The 20,746-nt window shown below is 39.4% G+C and overlaps 3 protein-coding genes across 8 annotated transcripts in view; all 3 read right to left on the minus strand.

Moving 5' to 3' along the window:
- Positions 1-1,649, minus strand: part of si:ch73-242m19.1 — an 18,740-nt gene extending 17,091 nt beyond the window's left edge. For 3 of the 5 annotated variants that reach the window (XM_035532832.1, XM_035532829.1, XM_035532828.1), the window contains exons 1-5: positions 1,176-1,649; positions 998-1,070; positions 772-882; positions 322-435; positions 1-105 (exon numbers count right to left, since the gene is read on the minus strand). The exon at positions 1-105 is cut by the window's left edge and continues 90 nt beyond it. In XM_035532832.1, coding sequence (XP_035388725.1) covers positions 1-105; positions 322-435; positions 772-882; positions 998-1,070; positions 1,176-1,330 — 558 coding nt within the window. In that variant the 5' untranslated portion in view covers positions 1,331-1,649. The remainder of the gene's footprint in view (positions 106-321; positions 436-771; positions 883-997; positions 1,071-1,175) is intronic. The other 2 variants (XM_035532830.1, XM_035532831.1) reach the window with 2 other exon arrangements.
- Positions 1,650-5,360: 3,711 nt separating this feature from the next.
- Positions 5,361-15,639, minus strand: foxo3a (forkhead box O3A). The gene is made up of 3 exons (XM_026995571.2): positions 15,555-15,639; positions 14,272-14,949; positions 5,361-8,398 (listed from the first exon to the last, which is right to left on the minus strand). Exons 2-3 carry the CDS (start codon positions 14,842-14,844, stop codon positions 7,055-7,057), a joined length of 1,917 nt encoding a protein of 638 aa, XP_026851372.2. The 5' UTR covers positions 14,845-14,949; positions 15,555-15,639; the 3' UTR covers positions 5,361-7,054.
- On the minus strand, positions 15,142-20,485 carry afg1la (AFG1 like ATPase a). 2 transcript variants are annotated; one of them, XM_026995568.2, is made up of 13 exons: positions 20,371-20,485; positions 19,734-19,954; positions 19,471-19,522; positions 19,253-19,354; positions 18,938-19,068; positions 18,690-18,789; positions 18,485-18,543; positions 18,178-18,260; positions 17,873-17,943; positions 17,521-17,621; positions 17,291-17,431; positions 17,090-17,197; positions 15,142-16,940 (listed from the first exon to the last, which is right to left on the minus strand). In XM_026995568.2, the coding sequence occupies exons 1-13, from the start codon at positions 20,483-20,485 to the stop codon at positions 16,812-16,814; spliced, it is 1,413 nt and encodes a 470-aa protein (XP_026851369.1). In that variant the 3' UTR covers positions 15,142-16,811. The 2 variants fall into 2 exon arrangements, with proteins under 2 accessions (XP_026851369.1, XP_026851370.1); XM_026995569.2 differs by having other exon boundaries at positions 19,734-19,799; positions 20,371-20,456.
- Positions 20,486-20,746: the final 261 nt, after the last annotated feature.

The raw sequence follows: 20,746 nt of genomic DNA on the forward strand, positions 1-20,746 counted from the left end.
GACAGGCTGGGCAGCATGCATCAAAACCTTTTCTCTGGAAACAGCAAGTCTGTGAGCCCTCTGCACTGCATCCTCAAATTCATTCATCAAATGAGTCATGGTCTCCTACAAAAAGCCATGTTCACAGAATTACATTATATACAGAGTTTTGTCTAAAACATTAACAAATGTACTGTATTATTATGTATACTGACTATACATAATAAATGTATAAAAAAATGTACTATTTCTAATTTATTGTATTACTTGGTATACGAACTATATACAATTACGTGTACAGTTAGTAATGATGTATAAATTGTGTTACACTATGTGAATGACCTTATACTGAGGATATAACTGATCCAGGACAGTGGAATGCCGACCAAATCTCTTCCACCTCAGCATAAGCTGGTATTTACACATTGCCAGCTGATATGATCGATCTGTGAAGAACTGATACAAAACAGGAGTGTGACTAAGAAACAAAAGGCAAAAGACAATTCTTTTGATACTTTTTTTTGGAACAAAACAATTCTAGTGAGTGGTAGCAAATTCTCTGACAAATTATTTATCTTAGAAAAATAAATCACTTGGCATTACATCTTGACATTTGTCTACCTGGCACAATAAGAGAGGTAAGCTCTTAGGTATGTAATCATATGGTTTTCCTGCTTATAATAACAGACAAAAGCTCTCAGGTGTGCCCTAACTGACAAAGTGACAATGTTAAGCTCTTAAGGGCGCCCAACTTAGAGAACTAACAAAGCTAAGCTCTCAGGTGTGCCCTACCTGGTGCAGTAACAGAGGTAAGCTCTCAGGTGTGTACTCGAGTTGCAGGGAGCTCTCTAGCTCTCTCTGAATCACCTCTGCTTGTGACACTATGGGTTTTACAGCTGGAACCTACAGTAAACACTCAGTGTGCACATTATTAACACAAGGCAATAAAGAGTGAAGAAAGTAGACAACAAGCTATAACTAATACATTATTTCTTCTTTCTAAATGATTAAACCGCACTTGCAATCCCCTCTGCAGAACGCGTTGCCTCTCCATGCGAAAATAGACCACGCTTTTTGGAATATGAACAGAGCTATATAAAAAAGCGTGAAACATTAGATAAAACTATCCATGATTATCATATATTACCAAAAATATCCATCTATTCTCATTTTGGGAAAAGCTTTAGTTATCTCACCTGTAAGAATTTGTGGATGTTCCGTGCATAGTTTCATTATTTTCCGTTTCTCTCCTCAGTGCCTGAAGCAGTGAAGTCAACTCAGCCTCGAGCTGCTCCACCTTCGCCGTGGAAGACACTTTGTATACTCTGGGCCTGACCATGTCGTCGCACATTTGAGACTACTGTAGTATTTTAACTAGTTCTTCTCCTGTGTTTATTTTAACAAAAAGCGTGATGTCACGAGGTTTGATAAATCGTCAAAATACTCTGTGGTTTGCACTTGGACCGATCATTCCAATAAGAAGGCGGAGTGTTTTCATATTGTGTCCATGGAGACTTGACGGAGTTGAAATAGTACAATGCAGAGTAACAGACAACCTAACCCCTAACAATGAAAAACAAACACAGCACAGTACCGGATAAGCAGCTAAAATTCAATTTCTCATTCTGTTACTTGCCGTTTGAATAGACATATTTGCAAACGCGCCTGAATTTGACGTTGCACAATTAATATGTCATGTGCTTTCCCAATTATTTCTTTTCTTTATGCTTCTTTGATTTGCTGTACTGTTTTCGAACTGCAGAGGGCGATCAAAAGCTATTTGGTTTAAATTCCTCTGTTCTGTTCACATCCTAGATTTTGCTGACCAGATGAGATTTTAAGAAAAACATTAAGAGAAGGCTATGCAATGTTGTCCTTTGCCTACGCAATACTACAGCGCGGTTCTGGAGTTTCTTGACGACTGTACATTTTTATACACATAGCTCAAGAAGCTGTTAACATGCAAACGCATGAAGGTTAATTAGTTAATCATTTATGACATAACACTTTCTTTTCCTTCTCTCTTCTCTACATTGTAAGTATGTCTAGGTATCTTAATATTTAATGATTATAATCAGTTATTTTAGGAAGTGCTACATAGTGGCTCCATGTATACATGCAAACAAGGAAGAATATTTTGTAATGGCTGGTATGATATAAGCACTTTTTAATTATTTAAACGAAAATGTATCAGTCACTTTTCACCAGTATGGTTTTAAATAGCTCAACACCCCAATTTCACATGGAAACAGAACAACTGATTGGTTCCCAGCAAAGGTAGCCTATATCCAATGAGAAATCATCACCAAGGTGTCAAACCAATGCGTGCACAAAGACATATGGCACACTTTACATCTATTGTCACTGGGGGTAGGGACAGTCCCATCATTTTGTCCCCTATATATATATATATATATATATATATATATGTCAAATTGAAGGAGTCAAAATATCCTTGCATCTGGCATGTCTTCATGCAGATTTGACATTTATAAACCCTGACAGCTAATACTGATCTGAGATGACCTCTAAGGATGCTGCAGAAGGAAACTAATATGCATTACAAAGGATCTGAAATAACCCAAATATTGAAATTGCTGAAACAGAGCAGGTCACATACAGGCCGAAGACCAGAGTGGCAGGACAATAGACTGGAAGACACATAGGTCCTATTCGGCAGAGATAAGATAAACAGCAAGCTCACCTCAGCAATCTAATCAGCAATCCAATTTTCATTACATTCAGTGCACTCATATCCATAAATGTTGACAAAAGGAAAATCACCACTACACTATAAAGTTCAACATGATAATTTAGGACTGTCCAATTGTGTAACGAAGGCACAGATCAGTCAGTGGCACTCAAACTAGTAATTCAAGAGCTGTGAACTCTCAAACAGCAGTGCTCGCTGACTAAAAGGAAGAAAAACTGAACTTATCCTTTTCTGAGTCTTAACAGTGAATATGCATGCCAGCTCTTCTCTGCCTAATGCTAGATGTAGTTCTAGGTTAACTCAAAACTTCAGATACAAAAGAGAGTCTCTGTTCTTAATCATTTGGGACTTTCTAGAGAGCACAGATATAGGCTTTAATGAAGCAAAGCAGTTTCATTCATGTCTTACCTATAGTCAAAGGCAGCCAATCAAATCAACACTATTATGTGGATATTTATCACCCAAAGCCCACATCATAGTTAAAAAGCCTTTAATAAACAAGTTAATCACTCTTAGGACTGTCCAGAGATTCTGATTAAAACATTTAAACCGTCACAGAACAACAATGAGCAATCTCAACTGGACAGTCAGCCCTTTTGGATGTAAACAAAATGCATTTATAAAGTTACACACAGATTATTTTATTTAAAGTGGACTCACACACACCACTGTGTGTGTGTGTTTCCCCTTCCTGATTTTTTTTTTTTTTTTTTTTTGCATGTTTGTCACACTTAAATGTTTCAGATCAAACAAATTTAAATATTAGACAAAGATAACAAGTAAACAAAATGCAGTTTTTAAAAATGAAGGCTTAAGGGGGGAAAAAACCCAAACCTACATGGCCTTGTGCAAAGTAGTGAGTGCCCCCTAAACATAACTGGTTGGGCTACTTTTAGCAGCAACAACCGTAATCAAGCATTTGCGATAACCGGCAATGAGTCTTTTACAGCGCTGTGGAGGAATTTTGGCCCACTCAGCTTTTCAGTATTGTTGTAATTCAGCCACATTGGAGGGTTTTTGAGCATGAACCGTCTTTTTAAGGTCATGCCACAGCATCTCAATCAGATTCAGGTCAGGACTTTGACTAGGCCACTCAAGTCTTCATTTTGTTTGTTTTTCCTAAGCCATTCAGAGGTGGACTTGCTGGTGTTTTTTGGATCATCGTCCTGCTGCAGAACCCAAGTGCGGTTCAGCTTGAGGTCACGAACAGACGGCCAGATATTCTCCTTCAGGATTTTTTGGTAGACAGCAGAATTCATGGTTCCATTTACCACAGCAAGTCTTCCAGGTCCTGAAGCAGCAAAACAGCTCCAGACCATTACATTACCACCACATTTTACTGTTAGAATGATGTTCCTTTTCCAAAATACTGTGTTACTTTTACGCCAGATATAATGGGACAGACACCTTCCAGAAAGGTGTCTCATCAGTCCACAGAGTTATTTCCCAAAAGTCTTGGGGATCATCAAGATGTTTTCTGGCAAAACTGAGACAAGCCTTTATGTTCTTTTTGCTCAGTAGTGGTTTTCATCTTGGAACTCTGCCATGCAGGCCATTTTTGCCCAGTCTCTTTCTTATGGTGGAGTCATGAATACTGACCTTAACTGAGGCAACTGAGGCCTGCAATTCTTTGGCTGTTGTTATCTGGTCTTTTGTGACCTCTTGGATGAGTCCTCACTGCTCTCTTGGGGGTAATTTTGGGCAGCCTGCCACTCCTGGGAAGCCTCAACACTGTTCCATGTTTTCACCATTTGTGGATAATGGTTCTCACCGTGGTTCACTGGGGTCCCAAAGCTTTAGAAATAGCTTTATAACATTTTCCAGACTGATCAAGCTCAATTACTTTGTATCTCATTTGTTCCTGAATTTCTTTGAATCGCAGCATGCTGTCTAGCTTTTGAGGATCTGTTAGTCTACTTCACCTTGCAGGCAGGTTCTATTTAAGTGATTTCTTGCTTGAGAACAGGTGTGGCAGTAATCAGGTCTAGGTGTGGCTAGAGAAATTGAACTCAGCTTTCCAAAGATGTGATAAACCACAGTTAATTTATGTTATAATAAAAACCTTCATTTAAAAACTGCATTTTGTGTTTACTTGTGTTAGCTTTATCTAATATTTACATTTTTTTGATGATCTGAAACATTTAAGTGTGACAAACAGGCAAAAAAAAAAAGATCAGGAAGGGGGCAAACACTTTGTGTATATAGATAGATAGATAGATAGATACACATACACACACACATATATATATATATATATATATATATATATATATATATATATATGTCACACTTAAATGTTTCACATCATCAAACAAATAAATATTAGACAAAGATAACAAGTAAACACAAAATGCAGTTATTAAATGAAGTTTTATTAAGGGGGGAAAAAAATCCAAACCTACATGGCCCTGTGTGAAGAAGTGATTGCCCCCTAAAGCTAATAACTGGTTGGGTCACCATTAGCAGCAAAAACTGCAATCACATGTGCGTGTAATAAATATAAATGTATATAAAGTACAACTGTGGTGAAACACCACAAACAAGACTTTATTTTCACCAATTCAATCAAAGGATTATGACAAATACAAAACTGTATAGAACTATACAGCTTTTTAGTGCTTAAAAAACCCTCCATAATTAAGATACAAAAAGACAAGAACACAAAACAGTGCTGTACAAAGCTTTATTTACATGCACCATATCTTGTACTACCCAAGTTACTCAAAATGGCAATAGAGGGGTATTTCAGCCAACAATCAGTGTATCTATTAGTAAATATGTTAAATACAGCCAGTCATGGCAAACAGGGTATGTGACGCATTAAAATGTTCATTTACATTCATCTGAAGATCCTCTTGATGCGTAAAGTAAAATGAAATCAGGCTACATTTTCAACAGGTTATAATTAATGTGAAATAAATATCAGAGGAAATGACAAATACTTTGTATGGTTTTAATAGCACAACGGAATGTAAACAAGAACACCACTGTAACTCAATGTAAGCTTGTGTAACAGTGCTTGATGTGTTGGTGGAGTTGTGAGTCTGAAAATGGAATCAGACAAAGATGCATTCAACCATCACAATGCAACTGCATCAACATGTGACAGGGTTTCCTGAATGGCACTACCACTGAACATGCAAAAACACTAGCCTCACTGTTGGTGAACTGCTAATTTGATCACTTTGCATGTGTAACAAACTAGTTAAAATACAGTCTGTGTAAGCGTGCTTAAATTTCTTAACATATCGATTGTGACTATTATACTAAAATGGGTCACGTGAAGATCCTTGTTGCATATTGCCTTTAGAACAGAGACGATGCACTTTTTAAAGCACCACCCAGTGTGCAAATATATACAAAGGAACGGCTAAAAGGGTGCCAATGCAGCCTTGCAAGCTTATAAATGGTGTTTCTTCCAACTATTCGCAGTCGTGTAGTAGTCTTTGAGCTCTGAGATCTCACCTGTATAATTTCTTACTTGTGTAATAAATATGCTAAAACATTTCAACAGACATCACAAAAACTACTTTAAGATGGTCAAGTCTTTTAGATAAGCTCAGGATGGAAGTGATGAAATGGACAGACTCAAGTACTTTGAGCTGAATAAAACGCTGCATTAAAAAGTACATCAATGCAGTGCAGTAGAGGGAAAAAAAAACATAATACATCACATGAAATAGTTCAACAACTGGTCAAATTTCACTGCTCTGTGAAAGGAGTAAGGGACATCACAACGGTATTCATTTGTCACCTTTTCTGGTTCTGCAGAACAGACCAAAAAATATCACCCTGTTAATTCTGAAGGGAACAAAAAACATTCTCTAGAGTTTGGGTTGTAAAACAGGAGATCACTAACTGATGTCCAGTTTGGCAGAAGACACCTGTCTCTATTAATGTGAAGACAAAAAATGTGAACATCTCTTCCTAATCTATGGTTAAACGGTAATCTAAACTCAGCAGTGAGATTTACCTAGGCTGAGTTCATTTCTGAGTAGACTAAGGGAAGAAGAGGGTATTAAGGTCTTTATTCAAGAGAAAACATATTTCCAGTTGTGGTAAAGTCCTTCCTTATTTGTGTCTCCTTAAACCTTGTCCTTGACACTGAAGTCAAACAGCAAGCACTTCTAAGTTTCATAAAATTCCATCAAGTTGTCCATCACACACAGGCCTGGACCATGACGAATCACAATATATGGCTACTAAACCAGGACAACACCAAGTGCATGAGTTATTGAATTGATTTAAAATTATTCCAGTTTTCAAACAGCATTTCTACAGCATTCCCATACACTTCCCTTGCACAGGACAGTGTTTAAAGCTTTGTTCTGCCCTGCCACTGCATACCAGCTACTGAGGCAATCAGCCTGGTACCCAGCTTTGGGATGAGGTTTGTTTGGTACTTGAGAGACTCCCTGAATTCAGGTTTAGGTTCTGACTGGAGATGAGATGAGAATCAAAGGTGAACTCTAAGTCATCAGCATCCATCAAGTCATTCCGGATGATGGTGTCCATGTCACAATCAAGGCTACTGCTGAAAGCTTCAAGATCTAGATCGGTAGGGAAACTGAGTCTGTCCTGATTCACTGACTGAACACAGGGAACAATGCTATTGAGACCTGACAGCAAGGAATCCGAACAGCTGAGCTGCATAGATGTGGAGGGAGACTGCTGGAGACGCTGTTTGACTAAGCTTTGATAGTCTGAGTCACCTCCTGACCCCAAGACCCCGTTTGTTCTCCATCCTGCCAGCGAAACCTTCTTGAGTCCAACCTGGCCTCCAGGTCCAGCTTGGAGGGCACCGCGGCGGGAGCTCTGAGAGATGGAGGCACTGGCCTGAGACATCAGCGGGTCAGACTGGGTGAGTAGCACATCGCTGTGGCTGTGTGGCTCTGAGCCTAGCAGATCCTGGAGGCTTGACTTGCCGAAGTGGGAGCCGCAAGTGAACATGGCCGGCTTATTCTCCTGGATGGTCTGCATGGGTAACTGGCGCAGGCCTGTGACGGATGATGGGCTGAACATGGAGCCGGGGCTGTAGCTGCCTGATGGAACCCCAAGACTGCTGCTGGAGCAGCTAAAGGTAAACACGGGGCTCCCTTGAAGGCTGGCACTACCCTCATCCTGGCCTGGAGACTGCGACGCCGTCAAGCTGATGTTGTCAAGCAGGTCATCCATCATGTTGTCAGAGAGGCCATCATTAAGGTTCATAGTACCTGCAAGGTCGGCAAGACGAGGCAGCTCCGTCACACCCGTGGAAGGTGACATGCTGCTGGGATTGGAGTAGAGCATGGGAGAAAGGGGTGCGTCATCATCAGGAATCTCATCCACCTCAAGGTTGGCCAGGATAGGGGACAGGCGCCCGCTCAGTGTGCTGGCATTGGAGTTGGTGCGAGAACGAAAGTCAGTCCAGGCATCAAGCTCGTCGCTGCTGCGGGAGGTGGGACTCCCTGTCCACTTGGACAGGCTTGAGGAACTCTCTGAGTTCCCATCCTGAGCCACCTGGAGAGCAGCCTTCTTCTTGGCTGCACGGCCACGAGCATTCTTGAGGAGCTTGTTGCTGTTATCCATGGAAACAGCACGCCTACGCGGGACCTTCCCACCCTTACCGCCATCTGGGTTGACCATCCACCATGAGCTCTTCCCTGTGCCTTCATTCTGGACCCTGACAAACCGGCTGTGGAGGGACAGATTGTGCCGGATGGAGTTCTGCAAAAACACAAGAGGACAGCTGTTGATCTTTGTACTGAACCTTGAAGCCACAGCAACCTATGAATATGGAAGAAGGTATGGCAGATCTGTGTTTAGGCTTATTTTGTGAGTACAATGAGTATTATATTCTGAAGCCAGTATATTAAACACTGTCCAGGTTTTTGTTTTTTTTTTTGGGGGGGGGGGGGGGGGGGGGGGGTCGGTCAACGTTGCTTGTATGCCTTTTTAAAAACCACTTAAAATACCATAGCTAGAAATTTCATATACAAATGATGTATTATTTAATTTAAATGATTCAGTTTCTCATAAATTATAAATATTCCAAATAAAACAGCAAAAGATTAAGAACCTGAAAAATCAGGATGTCATGCGACACTGTAATAATATCAATTTATTGTACTACAAATAGTCAGTCATATTGTCCAACTCAGTTTTCATTCATATTTTTCAGGCACAGTAAAGAGAGAACACCGTAACATTGACAAATACAAATAAATAAGTAAATAAATAAATTTTACTGCCTGGGGTCACTGAATGTCACCTATATGATTAGTCAGTTGCTAAGCAGGAGTCCTTATGCAGAACAGGGACTGGAGATGATGAGACTCAAATGAGACTTCCTCTTCCATGCACTACCTTTCTTCTTTAATCAGTCAGAGCTTTCCTATACAATGGGGCTGAACTATTGAGGGAAAATATGGAATTCAAAATGTTCTGACAAACTGCAATTGTAATACATGTTCTACAAGATAAACTCCAGGCTCCAGGTGTTCAGGGTCCACATACTTCTAAATATCTACCAAGAATAAGTATAATCAGTTAAGGTAGGGGAATATTAATTAAAAGGTTGCTGGTTCAAGCCCCACCATCACCCAGTTAGCACTGTTTGGCCCCTGATCAAGGCCCTTAACCGTCAATTGCTCAAATTATGCTTGGTAACAATTCTAAGTTGCATTGGATAAAAGTGTCTGCTAAATTCCGTAAATGTATAAATCTGCATCATTCCTACACAATCAGATAAAGAAAAAGAGATGGTTAAAATTACACAGCTGCTGTTACTGTTTATTTAAGCAGCACTATTATAAAATTATTAGTTACTGCCATGACAGAAAAATCTTTTTCTTTGCATTTTTAAAAATGGTAATAACCTGATGAATCTTGTATCAATATTTTCAACATTGTTAAACAGATCCAACTGCCGTGATAACAGCACACAATTTGCATTGGCTCCACTGAGATATCGACCTAATACTTAACTTGATATCAGTTAATTTCTCAGGCCTACTCTAAAACACAGACCCACAATGTATGAATATCACAGTAGCTTATGATTTCTGGAGTTCTGCAGTCATGACTGCTGGCCTGGCTATGCTCATGTTTCTCAGATTGAATGAGCTGGCCTGGAGACTCCTCAACCACAGCCTCTGCTTCAAGCTAATTACTGGATTTTATCCAGAGAGAACTCAAACTCTCTGAGCAGAACAAACATTTTACTCTTAACCTGCATAAGCCATTTTCCGTTTTTACTTACTTAAGTAGGCCAAAAAGCCTGACTGGACTTAATCACTAAACTGGAGTTGCTACCTGTATGAATGGCATTCACAGATCAAGATGGATTGTTAAGTAATTCATTAAAAAAATACTGTCCTGTTTAAAATACATTGCTCATAAAAAAACTTGTGAAAAAAGTGAAAAATTAATCATATATTGGAACTCAATGAACGAAAGATTCAAGTTAAAAATCTTTACTGCTATAAATTGTGTACTTTGTTGAGAACAAAATGATGCAACAACGGTCACTGGAAACTAAAATCTTCAAGCCACTGAGAGCTGTAGTCAAAATTGAAAGTAATCAAAGTAAAAAGAATGGACCCTCCAAGGATATGCCTCCCCAGACCATCACTGACCCACCACCAAACTGGTCATGCTGGATGATGCTGCACTTCACCATAGTTTCCATATACTCTCGTGTCCGTCACATGTGTTCAGTGTAAAGCTGCTCTCATCAGTAAACAGAGTGGGGTATCTGTGGCCGATCTGTCAATTCTGGTGTTCTTTGGCGAATGCCTATTGAGCTGCATGGCGCTGGGATGGTCCCACTAGAGGATATTGGGTGTCCTCTAGGTCCCACTAGAGGACATCGTGCCCCCATTACACCCTCATGTAGTGTGTTTGACAGTTTGGTCAGAAACATGTACACCAGTAGCCTGCTGGAGGTCATTTTGTAGGGCTCTGGCAGATACCAGTCCTGCTGCTGGGTTAATGCCCTTCTATGGCCATGTCCAGCACTCCGTGTGTAATGTGTAATGGACCAGGTATCTTCTCCATGCTCTTCAGACTGTGCTGGAAGACACAGCATACCTTCTTGTGATGGCATCTATGGACGCCTCATCCTGGAGGAGCTGGACTACCTGTGCAACCTCAATGGTTTGCAGGTACTGCCTCATGCTACCAGTAATGGCACTAGCAAAACACAAAACTACAGTACTGTAGAGAAGAATCAGTCAGGAAGGATACAGAGGGAGTCTGTGGCCACAACCTGCAAACCCATTCCCTTTATGGAGGTTGTCTTGCTGTTGCCTCGCCAGTGCACCTGCTGTCACTTTCATTTGCACAAAACAGGTTAAACCGATTCAAAAACATGTAAATGAGGTAATAGTATGCAAAACCTGCTATCCTGGTTCTTCACCTACCACTGTACAGTTTTTGATTTTGATGAGGGAAAAAAAAAAAAAAAAAAAAAAAAAAAAAAAAAAACAACCCCAAATGGTGAACAAATCACTTACTCTGCAATAAAACTGAACAAATCAGCTAGAGATATGGTAAGAGTTGTAGAGCCACTTATCTTATGTTAATAGCATTATTCTCACTGTTCAAAAACAACCGAATATAAGGCCAGGGTTACATATTTTTCAATGTAACTTCAGAAACAGGTAGTGGAATTTTAGCTCAGGTCACTTACTGATGCTCCCACACGTGACACTGTATGTGAATGAAGTTTGAAGAAGATTGTTTTTTCACTATTAAAGACACCCAACAGGAAATAGTCAATTAATTTAAAGTAAATACAGCACAAAAAATGGCTGCTATAAATAAGCAAATCAGTATGGCTTTGAACACCTTCATAATGAAGTCTCCAGATGAGCCTATAAATAATAGGACAATACAGGCAAATGCTCACAAATGTACAACGCAGAAATCTTTCTGCTTTGTGATATTGTTCCTAAATGATTTTAACCAAACAATTTTGGTTTGAATACACATTAGAATTCGAAAATTGTGTGATCTGAGCAATTCTGAAAGAGGCAAGGTCATCAATGCTAGACTAGCTGGGACCATTTATTTCAAAAACTACCAACCTTGTGCGTTTTTCTCGTGAACTGGTTAAGAGTACTGAGAGTGGTGTGATCAAGGAAAAACATCCAACGAAAGGGGTTCTTGTGGACATAAACAACTCGATGAAAGGGGTCAGAGGAGGATGTCAAGAATCAGTTCTGACAAACAGGCGGTTCACAGCCAAGCAAACTGCAGCTGAATACATTGCTGGTGCACCACCTAATGCGTACAAACACAACCCGTCACTCCTTAGCATGGATATGCTATAACAGCAGATGATCAGTTCAAGTGCCATTGCTGTCTAGGAGAAACAGGAAGACAAAACTCCAGTGGACAAGTGCATCCTGTCAAACTATCCTAACAATTTCAACACCTAGGGTAATCTATGCATGACAAATTGCTGTGGTTCTGAAAACCAACGGGATACTACATGGGTGTTTCTAATAAAGTGGCCATTCAGTGTGGGTATATCTCTCTACACTGAATGGCCACTTTATTAGAGATACGCAAGTACATACATACACTTATAAATGTATGTACACGTGCATTTAACATACATACAAATACATACAAGTGGTTTAAAAAGGTGAGAGAACAGACCACCCGTCAAAAAATAAATATAAATAAATATAACTGCCAATTAGACAGACAGATGATATATTTACATTAGGTTTCTCATAGATACTTCACCTAAAATGAACTACAGAGGATTTATAACAGGCTGGGAAAATAAATTTCCAGACAGTTCATTCCTAGAGCAAAACTGACATTTAGATTTACATTGACTTCTTTAATAGGGTGGGACTCTCAGTTCATAAACACAAACACTGATATGACAGAATGTGGTGAAGTTCCTGTCGCATATTTTGTATTGTTGTCTCCCTTTTCATTCTGTTCATCAAAGACTAGTAGCTATAAATAAAATAGCTCCAATAATGGGCTGAAATCTCTAGCGCTTCCCTCCCCCATTCTCCTAAAGCCATGGCGCTGTCCCTTGTCTGCACAGCACCACTCAGAAAAGGGTTGGACTGCTGCCAGTTTACACAAAGCTAGATCTCAGAGTCAAACACCAAGCTCTTCACATTTTGCTACACACTGACCTACATAGTTTCCAGTCAGCTGATTGATTCTTATGCTGAAGCCACAAGCCAATAAGCAGTGGAGGTGGGGACAGAACAGCCAATCATAATGCTTGTACTGATTAAATCCTCAGGGCTTCCCCCCCCCCCCCCCTTTTCTCCTCACTTAGACACAAGCAAGCTCTGTGGCACATGCAGAGAACAAATACTGCATTAACTCGTAAGGCACACATCTCTGCAGCTGAGGCTCAGTTCTTTTACAATTACCTGAGATTGTTACATATAATCACTTTTACAAATCTAAGAAAATAACCAAAAACAAAAAATCTGTTTCATAGTTTCATATTGAGATATATATCCATCCAAAACATTGTCATATCTCTGCATGGACAAACAAATATCATATATAATCAGTAGAATTTAATCTGCTCTAATACATGCGTTTTCCTCTTTCCTACTGTCAAATCTGCAGCACTGCAAACTTATTTCCAGAGGTTTGTTTCCAATTCAAATGCAGAATTCATTAGACTCAATTCCATGTTACACAAGTTGCTTTTCCAGGCCATGATAATCCCCAAAATCTAACAAGAATCAGCATAGCAAGTAGAGTGAAAGCTCTTTGCACATTCATGTGCTTAACAGAAAAAACAAGGCCACCTACAAAACTTGTAAGTTTACACATATAATTGGTTATGATTGGACAGGCATTAACATTTAGATTCACATAAGGGACAATGGCATGTTGGATGCAAGGACGACTTCAGTTTCTGTGGCTCGTCCAGCAGATACGAGACTGACGCAATTTCCATAAAAACATTCCCATTTATATTTGCACACCCTTTTGTTGATTGATGCAAATTATGCATAGAAAACCTTAGGATGGTGACTTGCCTACCTACTTGATAAAAAGAACAGATTTATTTTGCACTGCAGAAGGCCACCTGAGGGATTAAAAAAAATCAGACACCTGCTGTTTAGGTATGCCTTTTAATCCTACACATCATAACTCTTCTCCTCAACCACTGCCCATACTGGTGAGGACATTTGTTGACTCTAGTAAATCTACATTTATGAGGCTTTTCCCTGTAAGCATACCTACCTTGTGTTGGTGCAAGATAGAGGTGTACTGGTCTGATCAAAGAAAACTGGGTGTGAGGAGGGTTTATCATTTGCAGCCTTGCTGTTTATCTGGTGATACTAAAATGTCCACTGGTGTATCGCTGACATCACCCATTTAATCAGTAAACACCACAACCACATTACTAATGTTTCCCATTACTAATGTTTCCCACTTTAGCACCTTTGATAGATCTCAGACAAATTATTAATCTCCTGTCTTAAACAACTACCCAACAATAATGATATTATTATTAATAAACAAAACTAAACATAAATATGTAAATGTTATTTACATATTTCACGTTAGGTATAATCTTCAGTGCTAATGTGTCTTACCTTCCACCCTGCAGAGCTGTTGCTGTCACCTTTGTCCTTGAAGTATGGCACAGATCTGACCATCCAGTCATAAATCTGGGCCAATGTCAACCTTTTCTCAGGCGAGCTCTCGATGGCTTGAGTGATGAGGTCTGCATAAGAGTAGTTGCCCCAAGCATTTCTGCGAGCAGACGATTTTCTGGGTTGCTGGGGTACAACATTGTTTGTGCTCAAGTCACTGCCTGCAGCGACCAGTGGCTGCGAAGTAATGGGAGAACCACGACTGTCTTTGCCATTTGAAACAGCGTTTAGTCCTACTACAGGAGGAGCACCACTGTGATTCTGCTCAAGCTTTGTGGAGCTGACTGCTTTCGATGTGGCTGTGGTGGCGCTGGCCACACGGCGGTCAGTGGCCTTCTCCTCCGCCTCTTCTTCGGGAATAATATCCGCCTCTGTCGGTTCAGGTTTTCCAGCACTGGATTCTGGTCGCGGTAGAGGCCAGGTGCAGGACCTTGGCCTTTTCTGGGGCTCGAAATCTGGATCTGTGTCAACGTCGGCTGCAGAAGCGTTCTCCTCGCAGAATGTGTCTGCCATCTTTTATCCAATGAAAGCTTTACGTGCTGGTCTTTGACACAATTCAGCAGTAGTTGGAGTATCGTTTTGCATTCCATTAATGGATGGATTCCTAAGTCAACATTTCTGTGCGGGACAGATCTAGGTTAACTTTCCTAACAGTCTGGCAAAACGCATACAAGAGAATTGGAGAACAACTTGACGCCTCATGCGCCTTTTAGAACTCCAAGCAGATAATGACTAAAGTTAATTTTTTATGGTCACCGGTTTTCTGTCATACGAGAATTTTTGCTTTCCACCGCTAGCTAGCTAGCTAGCTAGCCATATCCCAGCTCTCAGTATCGGGTGCTAGTACGATTAGCTTTTAATTCTGTAGGTTAGTTAGGTTCACTTTAAAGCGTTGAATTCAACTACAGGAGACCCGTGAGATACTACAGACTGATAAAGAATGCACAGAAGTGATGTAGTTGGCTGGCTATCTAGGATAGCTAGCTAACCTTTATCTAGTGTAGGTGCCGCATTTCAGTACTAACATTACGATATTAGCGACACCGAATAAAGTATTATATTGGTTACATTATCTCCAAATGCAGCTGCCATCCTGACAACGTGTTCAAGCCTTTTAGCTACTACCTAACAAGAAAGGAGAGAAGGCAGCTTATGAGCGCCCAAAAGCGGGGGCGAATTAATTTGTTGGGCAGTCTTTTAAACAGTTATCAAGCCATAATTACCTCTAATGTCTGCACGCGGTAAATAACAACGAACGAGTTCTTGATACATCGTTTCCTCGAATACATTTCCATTATCACAGTTCCGTTTGGAGCAAGACTTCGCGCCCCACATCCTGGGCGAGCCGATGCAACTGAAAAGCTTGGTTAATGCGCCGACTACCAAGTCCTCTGCAGTAACAAGACGGAGCCATCGAGCGAATAGCCCTCCCCCCCCGTATTCCATGGTTGGAATTGCCTCTTAAAGGCACCGCTTCGTGGAACCGGGCCAGCATAAGATGTCAGTCGAATACGCTGCCATCACAAACAGCACAGCGTTATATCTAAGGTCTTTGCTAAACTTACTCACCTTCCACTCTAAAAACAAATAATGTTTTAAATGCAGAGGTAGACAGCTGGAGGCAAATTTGTTCTGAACTAGTGTGAGAGAGGAAAATAACTCATCAAAATTCGATTTTCTCCCCACATACCTATTTAATATCTTTAGCTTCAGTCTAAACTGCAAGCAATAAAAATTAAATCAATTTTTAAAAATAAAATATTATTTAAAGCACTTTCATACAGGGAGGAAACCAGCACTTCCTGTACTTGGTTACAGTGCTGCTATATACACTGCACTTGTTATATAATGGGATATATTGTGGTCTGGGCCACCTTACCTATTTTAATACAATGGCAAGACAGTGTTTCCATCATAATGGCTGACATAACCACACATTTTCCAGACAGCCTGTGTGCTTCAGTTAAAGGGTCTGTTCTGATCTTGTGGCTCACATTAAACCAATAAACATGGAAATGACATGATTCTAAACACCTAGGAAAATTGCCAGAAATTAACATTTGTTTCTGACATATCCACTTAGTAATACAATAAAAAAACAACCTATGGGAGTAAAACAGTTAATTTTTAAAAAATAATTAAATTCAAATTGACATCTTAAATAGAACTGTTATCTATTGCCATTTTAAATATCTGTTATTTGCCCAATACACTGACTACTAGATCTATGAGTTGGTATTGGTAATATAAGAAAGCAATTTATATATTTAAATAATAATTTAAAAAAAATCTCTCTTTGTTAAAACACTTAATAGGCTGAAGTCTTACTCACACTCCCTCACTGGAATACATTTCTATACCACCAATAGAAATATGCCCACAAAGTGCAGCATAAAACTGTACAATTTTGGTTAAAATATTCATAGATATTTCACAGTGAATGCTGATTGAGGAGATCCATTTGTTGCATATGGCACTGGCTAGGAAGTGCTCCGATCACCATGCACCCAGTACTCCTCAGTCTGCATCTCAGAAAGGCGGGACACCGTCCTCTGGAAGGCAAATACTTCCTCCTCACCCGTGAAGATTGACAGTGAACTGGCTGCATCCTGAAGCAAACACAAAGCAATTAAACCACAACAGTCTTAAGCATGAGTAAAACAGTCTATGCTGCACTAGGAAATGTTGCATTAATGCTTTCAGGTTACTTCTAAAGAGGTAACTATAGTTTTCTGTGGTGAGCATTAAAGTTCCTTACCCTTTTTAAGCCCAGATCATCTATTAAAATGTGGCTCTCATCATTGTGGTGTCCTTCATTTATAAACAGCTTCTCCAGTGGCACCTCAGCCTGTAACACCACCCGCACCTGTAAAAGTAGATGACTGAACTGTATGGGGTTTGTTCAGAATATTTGTGAAGAGAAATAAGGTCAGGACAAGCAGATTCATCCATTGTTTACCTTATGGTCGTAGAGCGCATCAATGAGAGTTATGAAGCGCCTGGCCTGGGTCTTCTTATTCAAAGTGAGTAAAGGAATGTTCCGAATGAACACTGTATCAAACACTGTAGAGATTTCTAAGTAGTCACTGGCTCCTAAAGGCTAAAAGGCCAAACAAAAGTAGGCTCAGCAGAACCAAAAGGCAGAATTTCATTTGTGGGTAATAACTTAATTAGAACTGTATTACTCACTCTATCACACAGCTCCTCAAAGGTGCAGTCTGCAATCATCCCACATGCTTTGTTTAGCGTTAATGTCCTCCCATCTACCTTCAGAGACCTACAGCGAGTTACTGCATAAACATTTAATTTATTTACTTCAAATGCAGACATATTAACTTAAGAGGTCATGCACACATTATGTAATTTATGAAAGCAACAGCTACACATTCAAACAGCCCAAATTCTAAAAAATGCAAATTTAAGCTTGAGGCAGAAATACTTCTGCATGCATGGAATAGTCTCATCTTTCTCATTCATAATCATCTTAAACTAAAGACAAGAAACACACATCACACTTAAAAGATTCACTTTGTAAACTTACTGTCATTCTGTTTAAATGCCATTTCATCAAACAGCTTATCCAATTCAGCTTCTACATTGTCTTCACTTGAGCTAATTCAGACAACAAAATTTTGTTCAGAACCTATGGATCTAAGCACTGAAGGTATGCAAAAAACATTTCAAATTATGAAATTGAGGAGTTATGCTTAACTCACTGATGTTTCATGTTTATATGTGTTTTTACATAATACAGCTCAAAATATATTTGTTGGCTTTAGATAGGTGCACAGTCCTATAGACATAAATTACAAATAAAATTTTGGAGCCATATTTTTGATTTCTCACAAATAGAAGAGTTTTCCAGCTGCAGGTCGATTTCTTCTGCGGTAATCTATTCCAGAGTCTAGGCGAAGTGTTCGGCAATACTCCTGTTCAGGAAATGAAGGAGAGAACTTATCGCTCATAGCATTTGAAAGTCTTTAAACTTCATACATCTGCTAATGTCAAAGCAAACTCCAACAGCTAACGACATTTAGAAATTCCCTCAGTTGTTAAGTGTGTGAATATTGCATTGAGTAGAATCCCTCAGCTTTCATTTTTACTCTCTGGTATGAGTATTTAAATATCACAGAATTACTGAGCAAAGACTTACCTTAAGGACAGAGATGAAGGGAACAAAGTTCACCCTCTGTAATCCATTCTTGTACAGATCTGTAAAACAGGACTTTGCACTGAGCACATCTTAAAACCTCATCTGTTTTCATGTGCAACCATTGGCTATTGTTAAAAGAGGGCAAATTCTAAATTTATTAAGTAAATATTTTTAGCTTTTATGCTTTGATCCTTGCATTGCTTACCATCTGGATGCCTGTTAGATGTGGCTACTACTACAACACCACTGAGGAAGAGGTTTTCAAAGAGCTGCTTCAGAATCATAGCATCTGCGATGTCTGTGACCTACTCAGTGCAGAAAGTCAATCAAGTTTGTTCATCCATTAATGCAGGAATCCACCAATACAGGAAACGTTGCCTAAACCTGTGCTGATGAATGAGGGAGGTTGTATCAGCCATGGAAATATAAGGCTAAATGAAAACGTTTATTTACCTGAAACTCATCAAAACATAGCAGGGAGGCCTCCTCACTGATTTCCTCAGCAACTGGTGCAATAGGATCATAGGCCTTTGCCATTTTCCCTGCCTTTCTCTTGGGCATGCTCTGTTTTAGTCGATGGATACCTGACAATCAAAAACATTCTTTATTTTAGTAAGTTTAAATAAACAAATTATGTATCACTTGGATTAATGCAAGAATAATAAAATTTCCTTATTACTGAAAGAAGACTAAATGAATGCAAAAGCAGTCATTACAGATGTAGAATAATTCACAGAACAATAGTCTTTTTAATAAGAAGACACTTACGTTTATGTACATCCAACATAAATCCATGAAAGTGGACCCTCTTTTTCTTTGTTAGCTCTACATGACTGAAAAACATGTCCATCAGCATAGTTTTACCTGTTCCTGCAATATAAGCAGAAGTAACTCATCAAAGAATATGATTTTTTATTTAAAAAATCCTGAATAGGTACAGTAGTTACCAGTTGCTCCAGCTTGTATCACAGGCTTTTACAACTTACCTACATCCCCGTAAATGTAGCAACCTTTTGGAGGCTTTTGTCTGGAGAATACCTGTTAGAGGTTAAACAAAATCTTAATGATAAAAAAAATACATTTCTCAAAGGAAGATGAAATCTCCATTTAAAAATAAACAGCTCTCTTGACAGGCATAAAAACTTTCAATAATGTACTACTAGCCTGTTAAAATTAGTTGGTTTGTTATTTACTTATTTATTTTTTAATTAAAGCATTAATAAAATAATAGAGAAACAAGGGTTCTTACTTTTGAAAGGAAGAATGCAGGTTGGTTGTTATATCCTCTAAGCTTCTTCTGCATGCCATCCAACTCCTGTAAAGCATGTCTTTGCTGTTGGTCCTCTTGTAGCAACCCATTCCGAATTAGATTGTTGTACTGTTCCAAAGGTCCACTGAAACTACTGCTGCACGTATTGTTTCGTGTAATAGGATCTTCAATCGACTGGGATAGTACGTCAGATGCAAACGCTGTGTTTAAGTAGAGGGGTATCTTACAGATGTGTAGAGAGGCGGTGTGTTTGTGATGTGCATTGGGAAATCTTCAGAGAACAAATCCGTTTTATTAATTGAACATGTGGTTGATACATGTTGCAAAAACTCCTTCAATGAGGATTAATAGTTGACCTTTTGCATGAAGTGTTAGTGACAATAAGGAGTGCTTGGTCACACTGTTGTTACGAGAAAGTTAACGTCCCACGTTGTGGGACTGGTGAAGACACGCTTACTGACGCGTATATATACCATCAGGTAAACCTTGACACGATTACAAATGATGAAACCGGTATTTGATCACGTAGTCTGAGCCGAGTTTACTAAGGCCAGTAAAACAGGACTGCATGTTAGCAGAAAACATATATATGAAATGACTAAGTTACAATACTCACCTCGCCTGATAGTGTTGTCAATACTTGAAAGGCCTAATTGTGTCTTCTGTATGAGCTTATTCTGTAAAACGCAAGCAACCCTAACAGCCACCAAGGACGCTTTGCCGGCTGCCATCTTGGCATTCAGGATTTGAAAACTTTATTTGAAGCGTACAACAATTTGGGCGTGGTTTCGCTAAAGGTGTTCCCCCCCCCCCTCTCTCGTGTTCTCCCACACAATCATACATATATTTACATATTAGATTTCCAAATCAATTCCTACAATGTTAATACGCTTTTAAACTATAATATGCAACGCACATGTATACATTCACAATCACAATAATAATTGATTTATTGTATGTTTTATTGACTTTATGTTTAAAAATGCGATGTG

This window comes from Electrophorus electricus, chromosome 13, assembly GCF_013358815.1.
Source record: "Electrophorus electricus isolate fEleEle1 chromosome 13, fEleEle1.pri, whole genome shotgun sequence".
In the NCBI taxonomy this organism is placed as follows: Eukaryota; Metazoa; Chordata; class Actinopteri; order Gymnotiformes; family Gymnotidae; genus Electrophorus; species Electrophorus electricus.